Source organism: Cannabis sativa, chromosome 8, assembly GCF_029168945.1.
Source record: "Cannabis sativa cultivar Pink pepper isolate KNU-18-1 chromosome 8, ASM2916894v1, whole genome shotgun sequence".
NCBI classification, from domain to species: Eukaryota; Viridiplantae; Streptophyta; class Magnoliopsida; order Rosales; family Cannabaceae; genus Cannabis; species Cannabis sativa.
The window spans coordinates 49,105,412-49,127,773 of record NC_083608.1 but is presented as its reverse complement, the minus strand read 5'-3'; the positions used below and the strand labels follow the sequence as shown (position 1 = coordinate 49,127,773).

Below are 22,362 nucleotides of genomic sequence, written 5' to 3'. Positions count from 1 at the left end.
CTCAAAAGTAATAGTGTTATAACTGAGCATTGGATTAAATCATAAATAAACCACATCATGGTCAATGTTGATACATCCTTATTTCACAAGGAGAACTCTTATGGCTTTGGAATAGTAGCCAGAGATAGTTTCAATAAACTCATTGAAGCAAAAATTTGTTATCAAGGAGGAAATCACGCTGCTGAAGTGGTAGAAGCTATGGGAATAAATGAAGCTCTTAGTTGGGTTCAGAGTGAACAATGGCAGTTTGTAGAGATTGAAACAGATAGTATAGTTACCATTCAAGGGATTCAAAATAATCAATCTATGCACTCTGTCTCCAATTTGATTATTCATGATTGTAAACTTCTGCTTTTCTCTTTACAAAATGTTAATTTACGTTTTATTAAACGATTATCAAATCGAGTGGTACATATTCTGGCTAGGCACTCTCGATTTCTCTCTGGTTGTAGCATTTTTCAACATAACGTTTGAGCCGATTTACAAGCTTTGTTGTATTAAGAATGTTAAATTCAATGAAGTCATTATTTCATTAAAAAAACCGTTAATTTCTTTTATTCTATTGAAAAATAATTACACACACCATGTGCTTTGGATTTTACATTGAAACCCTGTTCAGAACAATTACATAAAATATCAATTTTTGTATTTTTACGTTCAATTCTTCTTCTTCTTCTTTTTTTTTTTTTTGTATTTTTATGGTATTCTATAAAAACATAAGAAAATAATAAAAAACCACATGAAAGTAACAAAGAATTGACATCAAAACAACATCAAAACTAATATACAAATAACAAAAAATCAATAACAAAATAACAACATAAAAATACATAAAAACTTAAAAAATCATGTTTATGTAAATAAAATCTAAACAACCATAAAAATATTGAAAATTTCGTACAACCCGTAATTTTATAATTTTCTTTAGAACTTTTCGCAGTTAAACCCTCTCAACTATTACTTCACTTGCACTTAATCCTCTAAGCTCAAATTTTGACGATAAAACCCTCAAAACTACTGAACTGCTAGTAAATTTAAGGTGTCATCTATTTTCCATATTTAACCGTCAATATAGACTGCTTATGTGTATACTTTTATCTAGGTGTCACATTTATATTGGTACACCTAATATTATTATTTAAAAAATATAAAATTATTTCAAAATCTTTAATATATTTTTTATTTTTTTTAAATATTTTATTTTTTATTATTATAGTATTTATTCTAAAATAATAATATTAGATGTACCAATATAAACGTGTTTTGTGTACAAGAGTATACACATAAAGAGTCCATAATGACAGTTAACCAGACGATGCCTTAAATTTTCAACCTGTTTAGTAATTTGGAAGGTTTTACTGTCGAAATTTAAACTTAGAAATTTAAATGCAAGTGAAACAACAGTTGAAAAAGTTTGACCACAACAAATTCTTTTTTGTTTTTATTGTTTTTATGTTTCTTTTGAAATTATCTCAAAATGTTTTCCTTTGTTCATCTTGTTTTATTTAATAAAAATTGAATGGTTTTGGTTTGGGTCTAAAATTATGTGGGCCTGATTGAAGTCACCAATTAGTGATGGACTTAAAATTTGACGTGGGCTTAACTTGGAAGTCCAATCAGTGGTGGACTTAAAATAGGAACTTTTATAAAAATACTAGACTTTTATCGAAAATTTACAAATTTTACTGTCACACAATTTTTTTTACAAAAATAATATTTTTATAAAATAATCGTAAAAAAAAAACAAAAAAAAATAATCAAAACAACAGTGGAATAACTAAAAAAACTGTGAAAATATAATACAATACACAGTATAAAATTTATACAGTATTTTTAAAAACATTTCCGTCTCACAGTAAAAAAAATTAAAAAATTAAAAATTTCATGTTAACATTATGGTGTAAAAACCCGTTAAAATAATTGGCTTTAAGACAATATTGGCCCATATGTATGACCTTACTCTGCCACCAGATGGGGTCATGGCCGAGGTTGAGAAACGTTCACATCTGTTATGGTGGTCTCACATGACCAGGCTGTTTCCAACCATGAAAGTAGGAATGTCAGTCGGGCCGGGCCGGGCCCGGCCCGCCACAAACCCGGCCCGGCCCGGCCCGACTCCTTCTTTTGGCCTAGCGGGTCAAGCCCGACCCGGTTTTTTTTTTTTTTTTTTTTTTTTTCAAAATACAACAACGAATCCGTCCAAAAGAAAACATACTCTCTACTCTTGACCAAAGAAACCAATCATATTTTGACAACTCTCCCTACTCTTGACCTATTGTACTGTACTACTTTCAATACCATATACCAACATTCATAAACAACAGCAACCATATATATCTGGTTGTGGGCATCATAAAAAGGACATACCCCATACTCTGAGAGAGAGAGAGAGAGAGAGAGAGAGAGAGAGAGAGAGAGAGAGAGAGAGAGAGAGAGAGAGAGAGAGAGAGAGAGAGAGAGAGAGAGAGAGAGAGAGAGAGAGAGTATGTTTTCTTTTGTGTGGTGGTGCATGCATGAGAAACGCACACGTGTCACAGATGTACCTATAGACGTGTGTGTTGGGTTGGGACTGACTGCACATTATAGATAAACAGCAATCATGAAAAGAAAGAAGAGAGAAAAAGGAAAAATTAAAATAAAAGATTACATCTTTTTTGTATCTGCATCTATATATATACAAATTTTTTATCTTATTTATTTTGTTGTTGTTGATGATGAGTAAAATGTGTGTGTCCAATATTATTATTAATTTTTATATAATATATATGATATACTATACATATAGCAGATAATTATTTTCTCAGAGAGGTTCTTTTGTTGGTAATTTCATAAAAATTACTATATATCCATTATTATATATAGATATAGATGTGGTAGATGTAGTATTTTCTCATAAATTATTTGAGTCCAAGTTATATGTACGTACACAAAGTGGTGGTCAGCCATCAATGCCCACCACTCCAGATCTAAAACAAACCACAAAATCCCCAAATACCCAACACAGATCAACTTCCTTAAAATAAATTAAAAACAAAAAATTGCTACAAACAGACAAAAAGCTACATAATTTAGCATAGATCTCACTCCCTATCGTATAAAAATGGGTGGTTCAGTGTGGCTTGATCTAGATGATGTGTGGAATAGGGAAGATGGAGAGAGAGAGAGGGGTTCGGCAGAACAGAGCAGACCAGTAAAGACAGTACTGGGATTTAGGGATTTTTTTAGAATTTGGGATTTTTTTTTAGAGTTTTAGGTTTTTTTTTTTAATATTTAAAACCGGGCCGGGCCGGGCCCGACCCGAAATAATATATACCGGGCCGGGCCGGGCCAGAAGCCCGATAAGAGCCCGAATAATTCGGGCCACGGTCGGCCCGTCGGGCCGGGGGCCCGGCCCGGCCCGCGAAAATAGCCCAGATTGACATTCCTACATGAAAGTCGATGACTTTTCCACTGATTCTGCCATTGAAGAAAACAAAATGGAATTGGAATGAGAAATTTGTGATGCTACACTTGGGGCTGTTTGACTTCAACACTTAATTTTTTTTTTTCAATTTTTAAAAACTAATTAGATTGAAAAATTAAACTTAAGAACTAAAATTCACTTGAGTAATAGTGCACCTATATATAATATTTATACATATTTATATTTACAAAAATTACAGTCACAGAGGTACCAGAAGCAATCAACAGCATTGTTTCATGACACTTCATGTTTACAGGCATGCCGGGAACTGAAGTCATTCCACACAGCTTGATGAATTTGCAGCCGTTGGTACAGTTGTATCCCAAACCCTCACCTAATGAAGACCAAATGAACTTAAAATGTTAGACTTTTATTTGGGATATTAACATTTTAAATGTTAATGATGCAGTAGAGTACAGTGACCTTTGAATCTTTGGACACAGTCACCAAATGAGATGGTTTGTACCTAACAGAAGTAGAAGAATTATGAGAACATGACAGAGTAAATTACTACACAAATTTGAGATATGAAAATGAAGAAACCAACTCTTACTTGGCCAAAGACATAAGCTTTCCAGTTTTGTCATGGCCACATAATGTAGCCTTGAGAGCATGCTGACCACTTTTGACACCAACTTCAAGTGACCAAAGGCGAACAGTACCATCTTCACCTCCACTAGCCAAAATGTTCCCAACTCCATCACCTAACAACTCATTGTTAGACTTTTTATTTGGGCTTACATTAAATTTTATTGGTTTTATTAAAACTTGGGTTGATTGGATAGTTCTTTGCTGTATTAGCCCATGTTGTTGGTGATCAATTGTTAATGGGCTTAGCATCTGTGAGTAAAGTCTAGGTGAAGCAGAAGTGTGGGCTTTTCTAGTTGACTGAAGCCTTTGATGAGCGCCCACCAACTAGGGTTTTGTAGCTAAGTCCCCTCCCTAACTCTATAAATACATATTGTCTCATCACAATTGTATACCTTTTGATAATCGTAGAAAATAAACTCGCTTCGATTTAGAGATCTAGGGAGGAAGACTTAGTTGATAGTATTGCACTATCAAATTGGAGTAACTGCTGTGGATCAATCAGAGATAATTGCTATGGATCAATCAGGTACACATACTCAATTATCATATACTACTATTGTGTTCTATGTTATATACAAATAGATCTTGGGTTAATTGTTAATTTATCTAACATGTGGTATCAGATTGCCTATTGTATATGATTTAGAACCTATAATTAGTATAATTAATTTGTATATGTTAATTATCCATAATTTCATATCAATTTCGTTATTATTTTATGTGCAATTTTTGTTTATAAATCTTAAAACTTTATGTGTTTTATTGATCGTTAAATTCTCTATCAATTGATATATTATATGCATAAAATCATTGTGTATATTAAGAGAATTTTAAATTTAAAGTTTTAGGGTTTATATGATTATAATGTGAAATTATAATTGTGTATTTTGATTTTATCGTTTTTAATCTAAAATTGATTATAGATATCTCATTATTAATTGTTTATGAATGTTCTTAAATGATTAATTTTGTATTTTGATTAAGATTAATATTCCAAATCAATTTTTTTTATGTTCTTTATTTTTGTATAGCTTTTCTTTAGATCTATTGTTTTTTAGCAATTAATACCCGAAATTAGTAGCTTAGATTGATTAGAAATTACATCCCGAGCAAAACCCATCGAAAATCCATTGTTTTCGTCGATTATTTGGCCGGAAAAACGTGCAGACCCGACTGGGGCCGACCGGGTCGCGCGACCCGCCTGGAAGATCCGGCTGCAGCTTGAAGACAACTCCCGTAGCGAAGCCCACTCGCGCGGGCGGCGCGTGGGGGCGCGTGGGGCCTACTGGGAGGTCCGTTTTCGACGATTTTTTTTCGCCGTTATTAGAATTTAATTTCGATTTTTCTATGATTTTTAATTAATTTTTTGACTCCGTTTAATAATTATTATTATTTTAATGATAATTATGTAGTTAAAAATTATTAAAAATATTTTTTGATAATTTTTCGAAATTTGTCAATCATAGAAAATTTTTTGAGTTTCTTCTCGTTCCATATGACATAGTCACTCTCTTGTTTAATTTATCTTGACTATGTAATCTCCACCAATACTCTTTATTTCACATTTTTCCATTAATTGTTGTTCTAAAGTTATAAAACTTGATTATTTGATATAAAAATAATGTGTTATGGTGGACACTTTATTTTTTTTTATTATCAATATAATAAAAGCAATTATATATCTCTTTTGGAAATTTGGTTGAAAATTATTAATTTTCAATGATTGTTTTATCACCAAATTTCACATGTTGAAGAAAATATTATATTTTGGTTGACTATATGTGTAATTACTTGCCCAAAGGTAGTATTTACATATATTAGTTCACATTCCATGAAGTGAGTTAATATTAAATGTATATATTTTAATTATTTGCCAAAAGGTAATAATTTAAATATATAAATTTATTATTATTTTTTGCTTGAATTAATACATATTTTTAAGAAATTTATTTGCCCAAAGGTAATAAAATTCTTAAATGATATGTATTTTTTCTTTGTTGTTAACTTCATGAAGGTAAATCATGTGTGTGTTATATTCTCACCCCAAAGGGGAGTTTATAATGACCAGTTGATTCTACAATATTTTCTAATACATTGCTCATATTGCTTATTCAAGTTTTAATTTTTGAATTTTTCGATCTCCTTTTCTGTGAACAACAATAATGCTTCCATCCATATTTTGAATGCTTCCAACTACAAGACATGGAAACGAGATGTGGAATTTACTTTAGGCATAATGGATTTGGACTTGTGCCTACGAGAAGAAAAACCTCGCCGAACTTATCGACTCATACGGTGTACCGAGAGAACTCATCATGCACAATGGGAAAAGTCAAGTCGTCTCGCCTTCTTACTATGAAAAGATCCATTCCTGAACATCTATTGAGTGGTTTGCCAGACACTACAAATGCCAAAGAGTTTTTCAATGCTGTAGAAAAATTATACGACACTGGAGAAAACGCTGAAGCTGGACATCTTATGGATGAAATGACAACCATTAAGTATGATGAATTAAAAGGAGTGCGAGATTTTATTCGAAATTGGTGAATGTTCGAGTCAAGTTGAAAGATCATAATATTCCTCTTCCCGACTCTTTCATTATTCATCGAGCTCTTCATGCTCTTCCCCGCCTCTTTCAAATTTTTATCAAGACAAAATTCTTACAACACTTACAATCAAACATGGACTATCGCCGACCTAATTTCTCGGTGTGTAGGCCGAAGAAAGCAAGCTTAAAAGGGAGAAGAATGAATCTCGCTAACTATGTTTCTCACCTCGAAGCCCAACAAAGGAAAAGGAAAATTCAAGAATAAAAATGATGGTGCTACAAAACAGAATGGTAATGGTAAGGAGCATAAGAATAAACAGAAGAATAACAATGGAAAGTCCAAATTCTCTAGTGTGAAGTGTTACTTTTGTGAAAAATTGGGGCATCAGAGAACGGACTGTCACAAATTTAAGACTTGGTTAGAAAAGAAGCAAGCACAATCAGGTAATCCATTGGCATGTGTTTGTTTTGAATCTAATCTAGTTGATGTTCCTATTGATTCTTGGTGGTTAGACAGTGGTGCTACCTTGTTCATGTTTCGCTTCCTTACAGGGGCTAAGGGATCTCGGTGAAGCCAAGTGAGAGGGAGTCCAAGCTTAAAGTTGGCAATGATGTTGGAGTTGACGTTATCTATGTTGGAACATTTATTCTTGAATTACAGTCTCGTGATAAGATTATTCTGAACAATACTTTTTATGTTCCTACTTTTAAAAGGAATTTAGTTTCGCTTCCGCTTTTGGTTAAACAAGGATATTCTTTTCATTTTGCAAATGATAATGTTGACATTATGCTTGAATCTCGAATTATTGGAAATTGCTTTTATTCTGATGGTCTTTACAAGTTGTCATTGGCTCCTTTAAATTCCTCTTTTAATGTTGTGAATTCTGTGGGTAAAAGACCTCATATTAAGGAAACATCCTTATTGTTATGGCACAAAAGATTGGGTCATATTTCCAGAGAAAGGGTTGATCGTTTAATTAAATCTGAAATACTTCCTCCTCTTGATGCTTCTGATTGGGATACTTGTGTTGATTGTACTCGTGGAAAATTGACTAAAACAAGAAAGAAGACTGCAAACCGCAAGCCAATCTTTATTGGAAATTATCCACACGGACATCGTTGGTCCTTATTCCACCACGTTGTGCGTAAATAAGTATTTTATCACTTTTATTGATGATTTTTCTCGTTATGGATTCACCTATTTAATTAAAGAAAAATCGACGCCCTTGATAAACTCAAAATTTTTCGAAATGAGGTTGAGAAACAATTAGGAAGAGTCATCAAAGTTGTTCATTCGATCGTGGAGGAGAATATTATGGTCGTTATACGTAACTGGACAACACATGGGGCTTTTTGCAGAGTACTTACAAGAAAATGGTATAGTTGCTCAATACACTATGCCTAGTTCACCTGAGCAAAATGGCGTTGCTGAAAGGAGAAATCGCACTCTCATGGATATGGTTAGAAGTATGATGAGTAGAACAAATCTTCCAGAGTTTTTATGGAGTGAAGCACTTATGACTGCAACTTATATTTTAAATCGTGTTCCCGCAACTGCTCCCAAGACCCCTTTTGAGTTATGGACTGGGCGGAAGCCTAGTCTTAATCATCTTCGAGTATGGGGTTGTCCAGCTGAAGTAAAGATTTATGATCCTAATTTGAAAAAGTTAGATCCGAGAACAAATCGCTGTTATTTCATTGGTTATCCAATGCGCTCGAAAGGCTATCGCTTTTACTGTCCTACTCGTGGTACGCGAATTGTTGAATCTCAGACTGCTAAATTTTTGGAATTTGATGTTGCTGAAAAAATTCCTTCAACATCTCTTGAAATGGGGGAGTCATCTAAAGGAATTTGTATTCCTATGTCATTTTCAAGAGATGATAATAGTAGTCTCCATCCTACTCCAGTTGGTAATGCTCCCATTGTTGATGAATATATTGCTCCCGATATCGAAGATGATGAAGGTCCTATTATTGATGAAGGGCCTATTAATGATGAAGCTCCTATTGTTAATGAGAATCCTGTTATTGAAGAAATTCCAGTTGTGGAAGATGTTATTCAAAACAATGATCAACAAAGAGAAGTTATTCCAGAAGTACCTCCTCTAAGAAGATCTCAGAGACAAAAGAAGTCAACAAAGTGTCATGATAATTTTGTTTATCTTGGAGAAGGAGAATATGATATTGATCATTTTGTGGATCCTGTCACTTTTAGTGAAGCACTTAATAGTCCACAATCTTCAAAATGGTTAGCAGCTACAGATGATGAGATCGACTCCATGAAGAAAACTGGTGTATGGGAGCTAGTTTTATTACCTGATGGTTTTAAACCAATAGGTTGTAAGTGGATTTTAAAAGCTAAAAGGGATAAAAAGGGACAGATTGAAAGGTTTAAAGCGCGTTTAGTGGCTAAAGGCTTTACTCAAAGAGAAGGTATTGATTACACTGAAACTTTCTCACCTGTTTCCACTAAAGATTCATTCAGAATTATTATGGCCTTAGTTGCGCATTTTGATTTAGAGTTGCATCAAATGGATGTTAAAACTGCTTTTCTGAATGGAGAATTGAATGAGGAAGTCTATATGTCTCAACCTGAAGGCTACAAGGAGAAAGGAAAAGAACACTTAGTTTGCAAGTTGAAACGATCCATTTATGGTCTCAAACAGGCATCTCACCAGTAGTACTTGAAGTTTGATAAGGTTGTGACACTGTTGGGTTTCATCGAGAACAAGTTTGACTAGTGTATTTATATGAAGATCAGTGGGAGTCATCATATTTTTCGTGTTCTTTATGTAGACGATATTTTACTTGCCAGCAGTGATTGTCATTACTAAATGAGACCAAAAAAAATTTTCTGTCTTCCAATTTTGATATGAAAGATCTTGGAGAGGCATCTTTAGTTTTGGAGATTGAGATTTATCATGATAAGAATTGAAAATTTCTTGGCTTACCTCAAGAAGCTTACAATAATCCTGTGCTCAAAAGGTTCAACATGGATTTGTGTAAAGCTGGTTTCGTTCCTATTCTGAAAGGGGACAAGTTCACTAAGCAACAATGTCCTAAGAACGACTTAAAAAAGAGAAGCAATGAAGAATATCCCATATGCAAGTGCAGTAGGGAGTTTGATGTATGCTTAGGTTTGCACTAGACCTGACATTGCTTTCATGGACGATGTTCTTAGGAGATATTTATCTGATCCTGGCCATGATCATTGGGTTGCAGCCAAGAAAGTTTGAGATATTTGCAAAGAACGAAGAGTTTTATGCTTGTGTATAAGCATGTTGACAATCTTCGAGTTGTTGGTTATTCAGATTCAGATTTTGGTGGTTGTGTAGATGATTTAAAGTCAACTTCTGGCTATATTTTCACCTTGGCGATTCTTTGCCATTTCTTGGAAGAGTGTCAAACAGACTTTGATCACATCATCTACTATGTATGCTGAGTTTGTTGCATGTTATGGGGCATCTTTGCAAGCTTTGTGGCTGAAGAATTTTATTTCGGAGATACGAGTGGTTGATTCTATTTCCACACCTATGCTAATCTATTGTGATAATAATATTGTTGTTTTCTTTTCAAAGAATAATGAGATTAGTAGTGCTTCCAAATATAAGGAAATAAAGTATCTCACTATTAAAGACTTGGTCAAGAAAGGAGACATTGTGATAGAATATTGAGAGACCAAGTTGTTGTTTGCAGATCCTCTAACCAAAGGATCAAGTGCCATATTGTTTGATAAACATGTTTTTGATATAGGCATTTTATAATCTTTTGTTCCTTTGGGTTAGTGGGAGTTTCTTGCTTTATCTTTTGAGATTACATTTATATGTAATTTACTTGTTGATGTTATGAACTACTTTGTGGGCCAATAATTTTTATTATTGGATGTTTATGCTTTCAGTTAGGCTTTGTTATATTCTCGAGAATAATTGAATTGAAAGCATGTAGTTCATATCTTGTTGTGATCATTGTATTTTAAGTATATTTACTAAAAGACAATGATATGTTGTTGGCTTAATTCTTTAAGCATATTTAGTGACACTTACTTATTTTAAGTGGTGTATGTTTAATTTCACTGGCTTATTTATTAAGCATCACGGTATCAGTGAAATTGAGGACTGATAAGGATATTATGTTATTTTAAATTGATCACATGTTGAACATAATTCCTTACCACACTACTAGACTTATTGACCATGTCGATTTAATACTTTGGTATTTGTGATTATGAATGTCTTTTGTTGAGTTAAAAACAATATGACTGTCATAGTTCATTATCAAAGGTTAAATTGGACCGGTATGTTGAGATGCTATCAGAGAACTATCAGTTTTTAAAGTGGCCACAAATGTTTTCTTGTTGTTCAACCCATGAGTCGTTTTCAAATAAAATTATTTTGATATATAATATATATGTATTAAAATCAATGTAGCCCAAGTGGGAGAATGTTAGACTTTTTATTTGGGCTTACATTAAATTTTATTGGTTTTATTAAAACTTGGGTTGATTGGATAGTTCTTTGCTGTATTAGCCCATGTTGTTGGTGATCAATTGTTAATGGGCTTAGCATCTGTGAGTAAAGTCTAGGTGAAGCAGAAGTGTGGGCTTTTCTAGTTGACTGAAGCCTTTGATGAGCAGTGCCCACCAACTAGGGTTTTGTAGCTAAGTCCCCTCCCTAACTCTATAAATACATATTGTCTCATCACAATTGTATACCTTTTGATAATCAGAGAAAATAAACTGCTTCTGATTTAGAGATCTAGGGAGGAAGACTTAGTTGATAGTATTGCACTATCAAATTGGAGTAACTGCTGTGGATCAATCAGAGATAATTGCTATGGATCAATCAGGTACACATACTCAATTATCATATACTACTATTGTGTTCTATGTTATATACAAATAGATCTTGGGTTAATTGTTAATTTATCTAACACTCATCAGATAATGCTGAAACTGTCCCACTGTGACCTCTGAAAGTTTTGTAGCATGATCCCTACAAAACAATCAACACATAAGATTCAAAATTAATCAAAAAGAGTACAAAATTAGGCACATTAATTGTTACAGTTCGAATTTTCCATGTCATGTACTACCTTCCACCATAGCCGAATGGAACGATCCTTACTCGAAGTCACGATGAACTTCTCATCATCGTCGTCGCTCTGGCTTTCTCTTTGAAACAAAGGCGTTTCATTAGCAGAAAATAGCCTGCAAGTACCATAGTAGTAAAATTGAATTAATTAAGATGACGTTTAGTTTGCAAGAATAAAAATCTTATGAGAATAAGACTGAAATTGAATAAAAAAAATATTAAAATTTTTCTCAATCTTACATGAATCATCATTCGAGCTAAATACCTCAAAATGCAATCAAACAAATAAACTGAATAAAAATTATTTTCATTTCATTACCTCCAACGAAACGAACGGTTACCGAGTAACAAAACTAACAAAATGGCCGATAACACATGGAAACCAAAACAAAATTCTTACCTCATACAAGTTATTCTTTCAGTATGACCATTGAGCATGACAGTCGAACCTTTTGTAAGAAAAGGGGTGTTAATGTTTGTGATCCTTAGCCATGGACCCTAATAATTAACACCAAGCAAAAAGCCAAAGATTAAAACTTTAAAACCTTTTGTAAGAGTACACTAAATCTTGAAGCAACAACCAAAACAGTATAAGTCAATACATGAGCAAAGATAATGGTGTTATTGTCAATGATGAGGTGATCAACAGGTTTCGAGGCTGTGAAAGTGTCGAAACCAATTGGATCACTAAACTCGAACTGATTAACCGATTTGTGTCGAGCCAGATATGCATCTCGAGCTCCTAGTTTTTGAGAAACAGCAGCTGGGATTTCTCTGTGCCAATGTTCCCTACACAAAAAAAAAAAAAAACCATTTGAGAAGAAGAAAAGAAAAATGTTACAAATTTATTAAACAGAGAAGAGAATGAAAAGAGAGAATTTGAACCTGTACAAACGATGCCAGATGGGGTCTGAATAAGCGACCTTTTTGAATAAGTTGCAGGTCATGGCCATGTTGGAGACTTCTTGAAGGTTGAGAAAGGTAGCACACTGAGAGAGTGAGTCCACATTCACATCTGTTATGGTGGTCTCAGATGACCAAGCTCTGTTTCTGACCATGAAAGTCGATGACTTTTCCACTGATTCTGCCATTGGAATGAGAAATTTGTGATGTTACAGACACTTTTTCTCTCTCTGTGTTTTTTTTGTTCTACTTTGGTTGTGTTCATGTATTGTTTGCCTAGCCTATTTATACTACTATTACACTGTTTTTTTTTTTACTATTTGCTCCTTACTCTCTGAAATTATTTAAATTACCCCCTAAATATTTGTTCTTTGCAATTTAGTCCTGATTATGAATGGTTTTCAAGGCCTCTTTATACTACTCTTATGTTGTTTTTATATGAATGTGATTATTGGTTTTTAAGCTAAATATGTATAAAATGCAATACTTTGTGTTTGTGATTGAGAATCATTTGGAAAATTATATGTTTTAAGGTAATATTATGGGTGTGAAAATTGGGTTTATACCTCTGATCCCACAGAATTGAAAATATAGAATAATGGTATTATAGATTTAAGAATACATATTTAGTTATGAAAATCTAAAAAAAAAAACACATGGATTACATAAAAATTTATTAAATTTCTTTTTTAAATTTGACACACCTAAATTACTTTCTGAGTTAGTCTATATTCTTTCCACTATAAGTCAATACATATCTACAGAGATTAAATAAAAAAAATAAAAAAGTGTACGTTTTTTTTCTTGAAACAAAAATGCATACGTTAGAATAATTAGTTTTTTATTATATTTTTTTAAAAGGTATGTATTAATGACAATATGCATAATATATAAATCTTGGCTAATTAAAATTTTTATCCCCTGAACGAACTTTGACATGTATCAAATCATGCAGGTGGAACTTTTAAGGTCATTAAAAATGCCCCCTAAACTTATATAAATATATATATTATGCATATTGTCATTAATACATACCTTTTAAAAAAAATATAATAAAAACTAATTATTCTAACGTATGCTTTTTTTGTTTCAAGAAAAAAAAAACGTACACTTTTTTATTTTTTTTTATTTAATTTCTATAGATATGTATTGCCTTATAATGGAAAGAATACAGGCTAACTCGGAAAGTAATTTAGGTGAGTCAAATTAAAAAAAAAAAAAAGAAATTTAATAAAATTTTATGAAACCTAATTATTTTTTTTTTTGGATTTTTATAACTAAATATATCATAAACAAACTAACAAATGATATTTTATTCTCACTAACTAATATCTTATGACAGTTTTCCTTTCAAGTAATTTTTATTTTTTTGTTTCAAAAGAAGGATAAGTAATGCAACAATACAAAATTTGAGGGTCGGATATGTATTCTAAAATTTATAATACCATTATTCTATATTTTCAATTCTGTGGGATCAGAGGTATAAACCCAATTTTCACACCCATAATATTACCTTAAAACATATAATTTCCCAAATGATTCTCAATCACAAACACAAAGTATTGCATTTTATACATATTTAGCTTAAAAACCAATAATCACATTCATATAAAAACAACCTAAGAGTAGTATAAAGAGGCCTTGAAAACCATTCATAATCAGGACTAAATTGCAAAGAACAAATATTTAGGGGGTAATTTAAATAATTTCAGAGAGTAAAGAGCAAATAGTAAAAATAAAAAAAAAAAAAAAAAAAAAAAAAACAGTGTAATAGTAGTATAAATAGGCTAGGCAAACAATACATGAACACAACCAAAGCAGAAAAAAAAAAAAAACACAGAGAGAGAAAAAGTGTCTGTAACATCACAAATTTCTCATTCCAATGGCAGAATCAGTGGAAAAGTCATCGACTTTCATGGTCAGAAACAGAGCATGGTCATCTGAGACCACCATAACAGATGTGAATGTGGACTCACTCTCTCAGTGTGCCACCTTTCTCAACCTTCAAGAAGTCTCCAACATGGCCATGACCTGCAACTTATTCAAAAAGGTCGCTTATTCAGACCCCATCTGGCATCGTTTGTACAGGTTCAAATTCTCTCTTTTCATTCTCTTCTCTGTTTAATAAATTTGTAACGTTTTTCTTTTCTTCTTCTCAAATGGGTTTTTTTTTTTTTTTTTTTTTTTTTTTGTGTAGGGAACATTGGCACAGAGAAATCCCAGCTGCTGTTTCTCAAAAACTAGGAGCTCGAGATGCATATCTGGCTCGACACAAGTCGGTTAATCAGTTCGAGTTTAGTGATCCAATTGGTTTCGACACTTTCACAGCCTCGAAACCTGTTGATCACCTCATCATTGACAATAACACCATTATCTTTGCTCATGTATTGACTTATACTATTTTGGTTGTTACTTCAAGATTTAGTGTACTCTGACAAAAGGTTTTAAAGTTTTAATCTTTGGCTTTTTGCTTGGTGTTAATTATTAGGGTCCATGGCTAAGGATCACAAACATTAACACCCCTTTTCTTACAAAAGGTTCGACTGTCATGCTCAATGGTCATACTGAAAGAATAACTTGTATGAGGTAAGAATTTTGTTTTGGTTTCCATGTGTTATCGGCCATTTTGTTAGTTTTGTTACTCGGTAACGTTGGTTTGGTTGGAGGTAATGAAATGAAATGAAAATAACTTTTATTCAATTTATTTGTTTGATTGCATTTTGAGGTATTGGAATGTTTTTAGATGGAATGATGATTAATGTAAGATTGAGAAAATTTTTAATACTTTTTTATTAGTTTTTTATGTATTTAAGATTTTTATCTTAATTAATTCAATTTTACTACTATGGTACTTGCAGGCTATTTTCTGCTAATGAAACACCTTTGTTTCAAAGAGAAAGCCAGAGCGACGACGATGATGAGAAGTTCATCGTGACTTCGAGTAAGGATCGTTCCATTCGGCTATGGTGGAAGGTAGTACATGACATGGAAAATTCGAACTGTAACAATTAATATGCCTAATGTTGTACTCTTCTTGATTAATTTTGAATCTTATGTGTTGATTGTTTTGTAGGGATCATGCTACAAAACTTTCAGAGGTCACAGTGGGACAGTTTCAGCATTATCAGATGAGTTGTTAGGTGATGGAGTTGGGAACATTTTGGCTAGTGGAGGTGACGATGGTACTGTTCGCCTTTGGTCACTTGAAGCTGGTGTCAAAAGTGGTCAGCATGCTCTCAAGGCTACATTATGTGGCCATGACAAAACTGTAAAGCTTATGTCTTTGGCCAAGTAAGAGTTGGTTTCTTAACTTTCACATCTCAAATTTGTGTAGTAATTAACTCTGTCATGTTCTCATAATTCTTCTACTTCTGTTAGGTACAAACCATCTCATTTGGTGACTGTGTCCAAAGATTCAAAGGTATTTCCAGTTAACATGTAAAACGTTAATATAAGCCCAAATAAAAGTCTAACATTCTAAGTTCTTTTTTCGGTCTTCATTAGGTGAGGGTTTGGGATACAACTGTATCAACGGCTGCAAATTCATCAAGCTGTGTGGGAATGACTTCAGTTCCCGGCATCCCTGTAAACATGAAGTGTCATGAAACAATGCTGTTGATTGCTTCTGGTACCTCTGTGACTGTAATTGATTTAAGGACAATGAAAAAAGTCATTACTGCAGCAACTCATGAATCAAGGCTATGCTCATTTGAAGCTCTTCCTTCAAAATACTTAATCTGTGCAGGCAGCAAGGACAAGTAAGATTGAAAAAAAAAACACCATCTCAAAACCAGTTGATAACGAGTAGAGTAACCCATGTTCTTGTATCATTGTAATGTAATGTGTTGATATGTTGCAGGGCATTGTTGTGGGATGTGAGAAGAAACCATACTGAGCAAAATTCAAAACCAGTAGCCGAGTTGGATGGACACCGCGGACCAGTAAATTTGCTACACATGGATCAGTACAAAGTTGTTACCGCGGGCCGAAAAGATGCTGGTGTCAATGTTTGGGAGGCAAATACTGGCATCCAAACTAATTCATTACTATGTGAATATGGTGATCAGGGTGACAATGCTGCTCCTAATGGTTGTTCTGCTTTGGCTGTGAGTAAAACTCGTATTGTAACTGCCAGTTATGGTCATGGTTATGGGCTTATGCGTTTTAGGGATTTTTATCAGGCTTTTTCACCAATGTTTGAACCAAATCAAAGATTTGATTAAAATTTTTAGGCTTCAGAGTTTGGTACTCTAGTTATCAATGAGTCTTTTTTAAGGAGATTGGGAAATTTCCAAAAATAAAAATGAAAATAAGAGACTGAGGATGTTTTAATTGTTTATTTACTGTTGAATTATCTATGAACAATCATTAAATAAAGATTATTTTATAATTAAGGGAAGAAAATAAAGTAAAAAATAAGAGACTGGGATGTTTTAATTGTTTATTTATTTGTTATATGTACCATTTGTTGGTTTTTGTTAAATTCAATTTTTATAGCTAAGGAAATGTGTTGAAAATATCTGAAGTTTGACGGAAACTTTTGGTTGGAATACGTACGTACGTATAAAAACATAAGAATAGCATGAGTAAAATATTAAATATGTGATTAATTATAACTATTCAATAAATTGTAGAGGTTGTTCTATTGAAAATAATGTAATTTCATCTTACTTTTTCAAAGGATTTTTTTTTTTGAAAGTTTTTTGTAAATTGTGAGTATTTTGCCAGGTTGGAGAATTAATTTTTTTTTTCTTAAAAAAGAAAAAATGAGTAATTTTTTTTTTCCTAAAAAAAAGAATGAGCAATTCTGTGGGCGCGGTTAAAAAGTTTTAAATTTCTGTATGATGATAATTATTGTAGTTGAGCAGATATTTTGCCTTTTTTTTCAAGAAAAAAAAATAACTTACAAAAATTGGATTCAGATAATAAATTTTAAAAATTTATGTAAAAAAAATTGCAAAAATTTTTTTTTTTCACTTATTTTTCGATAAATTTCAATTACAGACATAATACTTTTCTAATAATTGAAACTCTTAATAGTATTAATTTTTTATCATTTTCATTTTTAGTGTGTAATCCACCTCTAATTTGCTTAGTCATAGTTGTAGGAGTTTTATTGACTAATATTTTACCTCGTATGCCATATAACTTCAACATTTTGACATAACAAATTATTTAGTTTTGACGGTGACACTCTTAGTAAAAAAAAAAACTTTAAATATAAAAAAATCCAACTCAAAATAGTATACATATTTTATTAAATATAAAAAAAAAAATCTTCATATTATTATTATTACTACTACTATTATTTAGTGTTTTAATCCAACTTTTTTTTCCTAATTTATCTATTTGTTGGTTGTGTCTTTGTTCACATTATTTGTTTAACTTTGTATTTTGTCACTATTCTTTTATAGAACCTACGGTAAATTTTTAAGAATAAATTTTTTATTTAAGAAATAAAACAAAATTCTAATAAATTTGTAAACTATTTTTCTAGCAAATAAATAAAGGGAAATTTTATTTTTAATGCTTAAAAAAATACTCTCTAACAAAATTTAGACTCCTAATTAATTTATACAATCAAATGCTATTATTTTCAATTTTTACCCAAACTACCCTCCCTTTCATTTTCCTTCTCTCTCTGTCTCTTTCTCTTCCTCACTCTCTCTTCTTCTTCCTCGCACCACCGAGACCAACTAGACCCAGGCACCAAGACCACCCAACCACCACTACCGAACCTCCTTTCCTCCACCACCGAACCTCTTCATCTATCCAAAAACCCAGACGAAACCCAGAGGCCCAAGACTGGTCGGACCTCCATAGCACTCAAGCATCGAAAAACCCAGAGGCCCCGAACCTCTGTCTCCGTCTTCATCTTCGTGTTTATTTTTTTTTTATTGGATTTTTTTTATTACATTTATCGATAGGTTATCGATAGTTTATCGATGACATTTATCGATAGGTTATCGATAGTATATCGATGACATTTATCGATAAGTTGTCGATAGGTTATCCCTAAATAAATTAGTGCCTTAGACTATTGTTAAGAATATTTCTTAGGAAGAGAAAAAAAGAGATTGAGAGGTCTTTTGGGTTAAAGGGTCTTGGTTGACCATGACCGCTCTACCTTACCCTGGTGGAAGTGTCTATTGTCATGATAACAATAAATAATAATAATTTGAGGGATTTTCTAAATATATAATAAATAAATTTAAGGGGTTATCTCAAATAAATAAATAAATAATTTAAGGGGTGATTTTGCAACAAAATAAAAGGTAGGAGACAAAATTAGACAAATGTATTAAGTGAGGAGGAACATTGCTATTTGTCTAAATAAAAGGAAAAATGTAAGAATTTTGTAAAAAATTAATAAACAAGTAGAAGTAGTAACTAATGGCAAAAGAAAAAGTAGAAGTAGTAACTAGTAACTAATTTAGAGGTAGAGATGAGAGGTACTCTGTTTCTATTTCGTGCTCACAATCAGATCCGAATCGGCCTGACTCGGCCGAGTCACACTCAACAGCTACAAACTCAAAAAAATCGTTAAAAAACCATTTCTGCAACTCTCTCCGATCTCTCTCACTACTCAAATCTCCCGAAAATTGGCACCGGCGACAAAAAATGGCCGGCACCGCCACGAACCTCCTCTTGGTTCTGATCGCCACCAGCTTCGTAATCAGCTCTGTCTCAGCTGCCTCTCCAATTATAGGGCTAGACTCCTTCCTCTCGCAGCAATCGCGTCTCGACCCACAAGCCTCCAACGACTCTTTCCTCTCTCTCTCTTCCTTCCTGAAAAAGTCTCTCTCTCACTCCACTCCGATTTCACACAAGACCCATAACCTCATCTCCTCTCTTCTTTCCCTCTCCGTTTCAATCTCCATCCATGTCCGTCTCGTGGGTAACTCTTTTCCTTCCTCTTCGTATACTCTCCTCGAGTCTTTTCTCTCCGCCTCACAACCCTCGAATCATTTTCATGTCATCACTCCCTTTGATAATCTCCTTCACAAACTCGCCGTTAAGCACTCTCTCCATCTCGATGTTTCTCATTCTCCTTCTTTGGCTTCGCAGCTATCTCAAGCTATTCAGTCTGAGATCGCCAAAACCCCAGCGAGTCTTCGTTCGCCTTTAATTTCAGTTCCTTACTCTTCCATTGACCAGATCATTAAGCAGGACTTTGAAAAGGATAAACCTGTTCATGGGGTTTATTTATATTTTCTAGATTTAGGAGCACAGTCTAAGCCTTATGCTTATAGCTATAGCCATGGAGATTCCTCACCTGCTTATTCAAAGTGTTTGGGGAGTGTTTGGACTGGAAAAGAGAGGTATATCTGGATTGATTTGGGTGCTGGACCGGTTGATTATGGCCCGGCTCTAACAGGTGATGGGGTTCTTCCTAGAGGCAAGTTTCATCCATTAGCAGCGTTGCACGGTAGACCCAAATCGCAAAAGGCTTTGCTTGCGGACTTGTCATCTTTGGTTTGGAGTGCTTACCAGGTTCTTCTTGTTCCTTCTTTGAGAATTCCTGTCCCTTTTGAGAATTCATTGATTGTTCAATTTATACATATATATGGGGCTGAGAATGGTGATTCAAATGGTTTGGATTGGAAAGCTATTGAGAGAACTTTTATGGATGAGGTTAATGAAAATGGGTTGTTGTTAGCTGATCAATCTTTGAGATTTAGGACTTATAAAGTGAATTACAATGAGTGTCCTATTTGTGCATTTGCCATAGCTAGGTCTACTAATTCATACACATCAAGGTTCCTCTTTGATAACTATACTATGATTGTGAACGAGTATTTGGACTCGAAGCGTTTGCATCAAATACTTTCAGACTCTGCTGAGGAGTTCAGGAGGGTGGCAGCAATCCCAGAGGAGGATTTTGGTAGAATTCTTCCTGTTTATGTGTTCGATATGGACTTTCATTCGATCTTGTTGCTTGATCGGTTTCACCAGTCTGTTGCTTTCAAAGATATGGTTGTCGCTGTAAGAACAAAGAACACGCAGACAGTGAGCGAATATAGCTGCAATGGTCGTCATGTGTTTATGCAGGCACGGGAGCTTGAGCGACCCCTTGTTGGTTCGATTTTACAGAGTATGTGGGGAGTTTCACCAACACATTTGTTATGGAGCCCCAGGCACAATACTACATTGGTGGATTACACATGGAGTATTGGACAAACTCCGTTTGGTCCATTCTCTGAGATTTCGTCGTTGTCTTTTGTGCAGAAAGATGCTGCTCGGAGAAATGTTCTTTTGACATCATTAAATAATACAATAACAAGTGCAATTGATGTGCTTGAATCCATAGCAGCTCATGGTGGGGAGAGAAAACTTTTGAAACATAATCAACAAGGTGAGTTCGTGCAACGATGGAACTTGATGAAGTACAAGCTGGATAAGGCAGTGTCTGCATTGTCTCGTTTGGATTTCGAGATGGCTTTGTATTACCTAAGGTCTTCAGATCATGATTTATATGGCATCCACTCTCTTGTCTATATTGCATCCCAGGAATTGGAGGCATCACTTGTTTGTTTCAAGGATCCACCATTTCCGTGGGTTTCAGCTTCCTTCTCCATGGGTTGTTTCATTGCTCTCTTTTATCTTTATCTAAAAAGAGACAAGCTTTTCAGAAATAAGAGAAAGCAATTTTGAGAAGGGTTTAGAAGAACGGAAGTTTGTATCATTTTAAGACAATTATAGAACACTTGTATTTCTGTTAGAAATCTAAGCCAGAGGTCAGAAACTAGAATTCACTTTGCTCAAATCTCTCCTTGGTGTTAGCTGTTTAATACTGTTAATCAATTGGCTGACCAGATTTTGATATTTGCTTATTTCATCATGCCATTTTCATATTTGCTAATTTTGAATCTGAACAACATGCAGCTTAGAGTAACTTCAATGGTGTAATATGCTTTTCTTCTGCCTCTAATTTAGATTTTCTATATACTTATGAGATATTCTCTGAGCTGACTTCCTATGTAACGAACTCGTTATTGTTCGAAAATTCATTTTAAATGACTAACTGGTTTCAATTAGAACACCATAGATTAAATCTTGTTTCTTTGAATGTAAAGATTGCCAGTGTATTGCTAGTTATTAGCTTGCTTGCAGATACGAAATTCGAACCAATTTGCTGTGTCCTTTTTTTCTTCTTTTCGCTTTTATAGCTATGAAATATGAACCTTGTTTTGCATGTTTGATTGGCCCTTGTTTATTTTCTTTAACTCATTGTATCACTTGATGAAAAGATTTGGTATTTACTTCTGAATAGTTCCTTTTTTTTTGGAATATCACTCAAAAGAACTTCCTTAAACAGGTGCATAATTGTTCACTACCAAAAAGTTATTACTTTGTTTGGTCAAATTATGGTGTTCCTAACTGACAATTCTCTATCTCGTTGGTTTCCAGAATTAACCATTTATTTTCTGTTCTGAAGAAAATTTCATTTAGTTCTAGAGATAGTAGTAGTAAGTAACCACACTGGGGCTACTTCACAGAAAAAGAGAGACAGCTAACCATATTAACTGACATATGACATAGCTCCCAAAAAGACAGACAACTAGCCACATTACCAGACATTGCTTCCCAAAAGATAGACAACTCAACATTGTTAAAGAGGTAAAAGTTAGTGAATTAGAAAGCCTAAAAAACAGAACAACTAAATCGATATCAGTAAGGGAAACATCAAGTGCACCAAATTGAAGACACTATTCTTGTGTTTACTCTCCCAACTTATTAAGGATAGAATAACGCTAAGGAGCGGT

At 33.5% G+C, this 22,362-nt stretch overlaps 3 protein-coding genes across 3 annotated transcripts; 2 read left to right on the top strand and 1 right to left on the bottom strand.

Moving 5' to 3' along the window:
• Positions 1-12,088: 12,088 nt before the first annotated feature.
• Positions 12,089-12,912, bottom strand: LOC133030020 (uncharacterized). Its single transcript, XM_061102220.1, has 3 exons — positions 12,578-12,912; positions 12,295-12,481; positions 12,089-12,190 (listed from the first exon to the last, which is right to left on the bottom strand). Exons 1-3 carry the CDS (start codon positions 12,781-12,783, stop codon positions 12,089-12,091), a joined length of 495 nt encoding a protein of 164 aa, XP_060958203.1. The 5' UTR covers positions 12,784-12,912.
• Positions 12,913-14,280: 1,368 nt separating this feature from the next.
• Positions 14,281-17,366, top strand: LOC115701211 (uncharacterized). The gene is made up of 8 exons (XM_030628942.2): positions 14,281-14,683; positions 14,793-14,979; positions 15,084-15,181; positions 15,454-15,568; positions 15,669-15,886; positions 15,974-16,016; positions 16,100-16,353; positions 16,455-17,366. Exons 1-8 carry the CDS (start codon positions 14,478-14,480, stop codon positions 16,816-16,818), a joined length of 1,485 nt encoding a protein of 494 aa, XP_030484802.2. The 5' UTR covers positions 14,281-14,477; the 3' UTR covers positions 16,819-17,366.
• Positions 17,367-18,913: 1,547 nt separating this feature from the next.
• Positions 18,914-21,491, top strand: LOC115699237 (uncharacterized). Its single transcript, XM_030626532.2, has one exon. The coding sequence runs from the start codon at positions 19,217-19,219 to the stop codon at positions 21,248-21,250; it is 2,034 nt and encodes a 677-aa protein (XP_030482392.2). The 5' UTR covers positions 18,914-19,216; the 3' UTR covers positions 21,251-21,491.
• Positions 21,492-22,362: the final 871 nt, after the last annotated feature.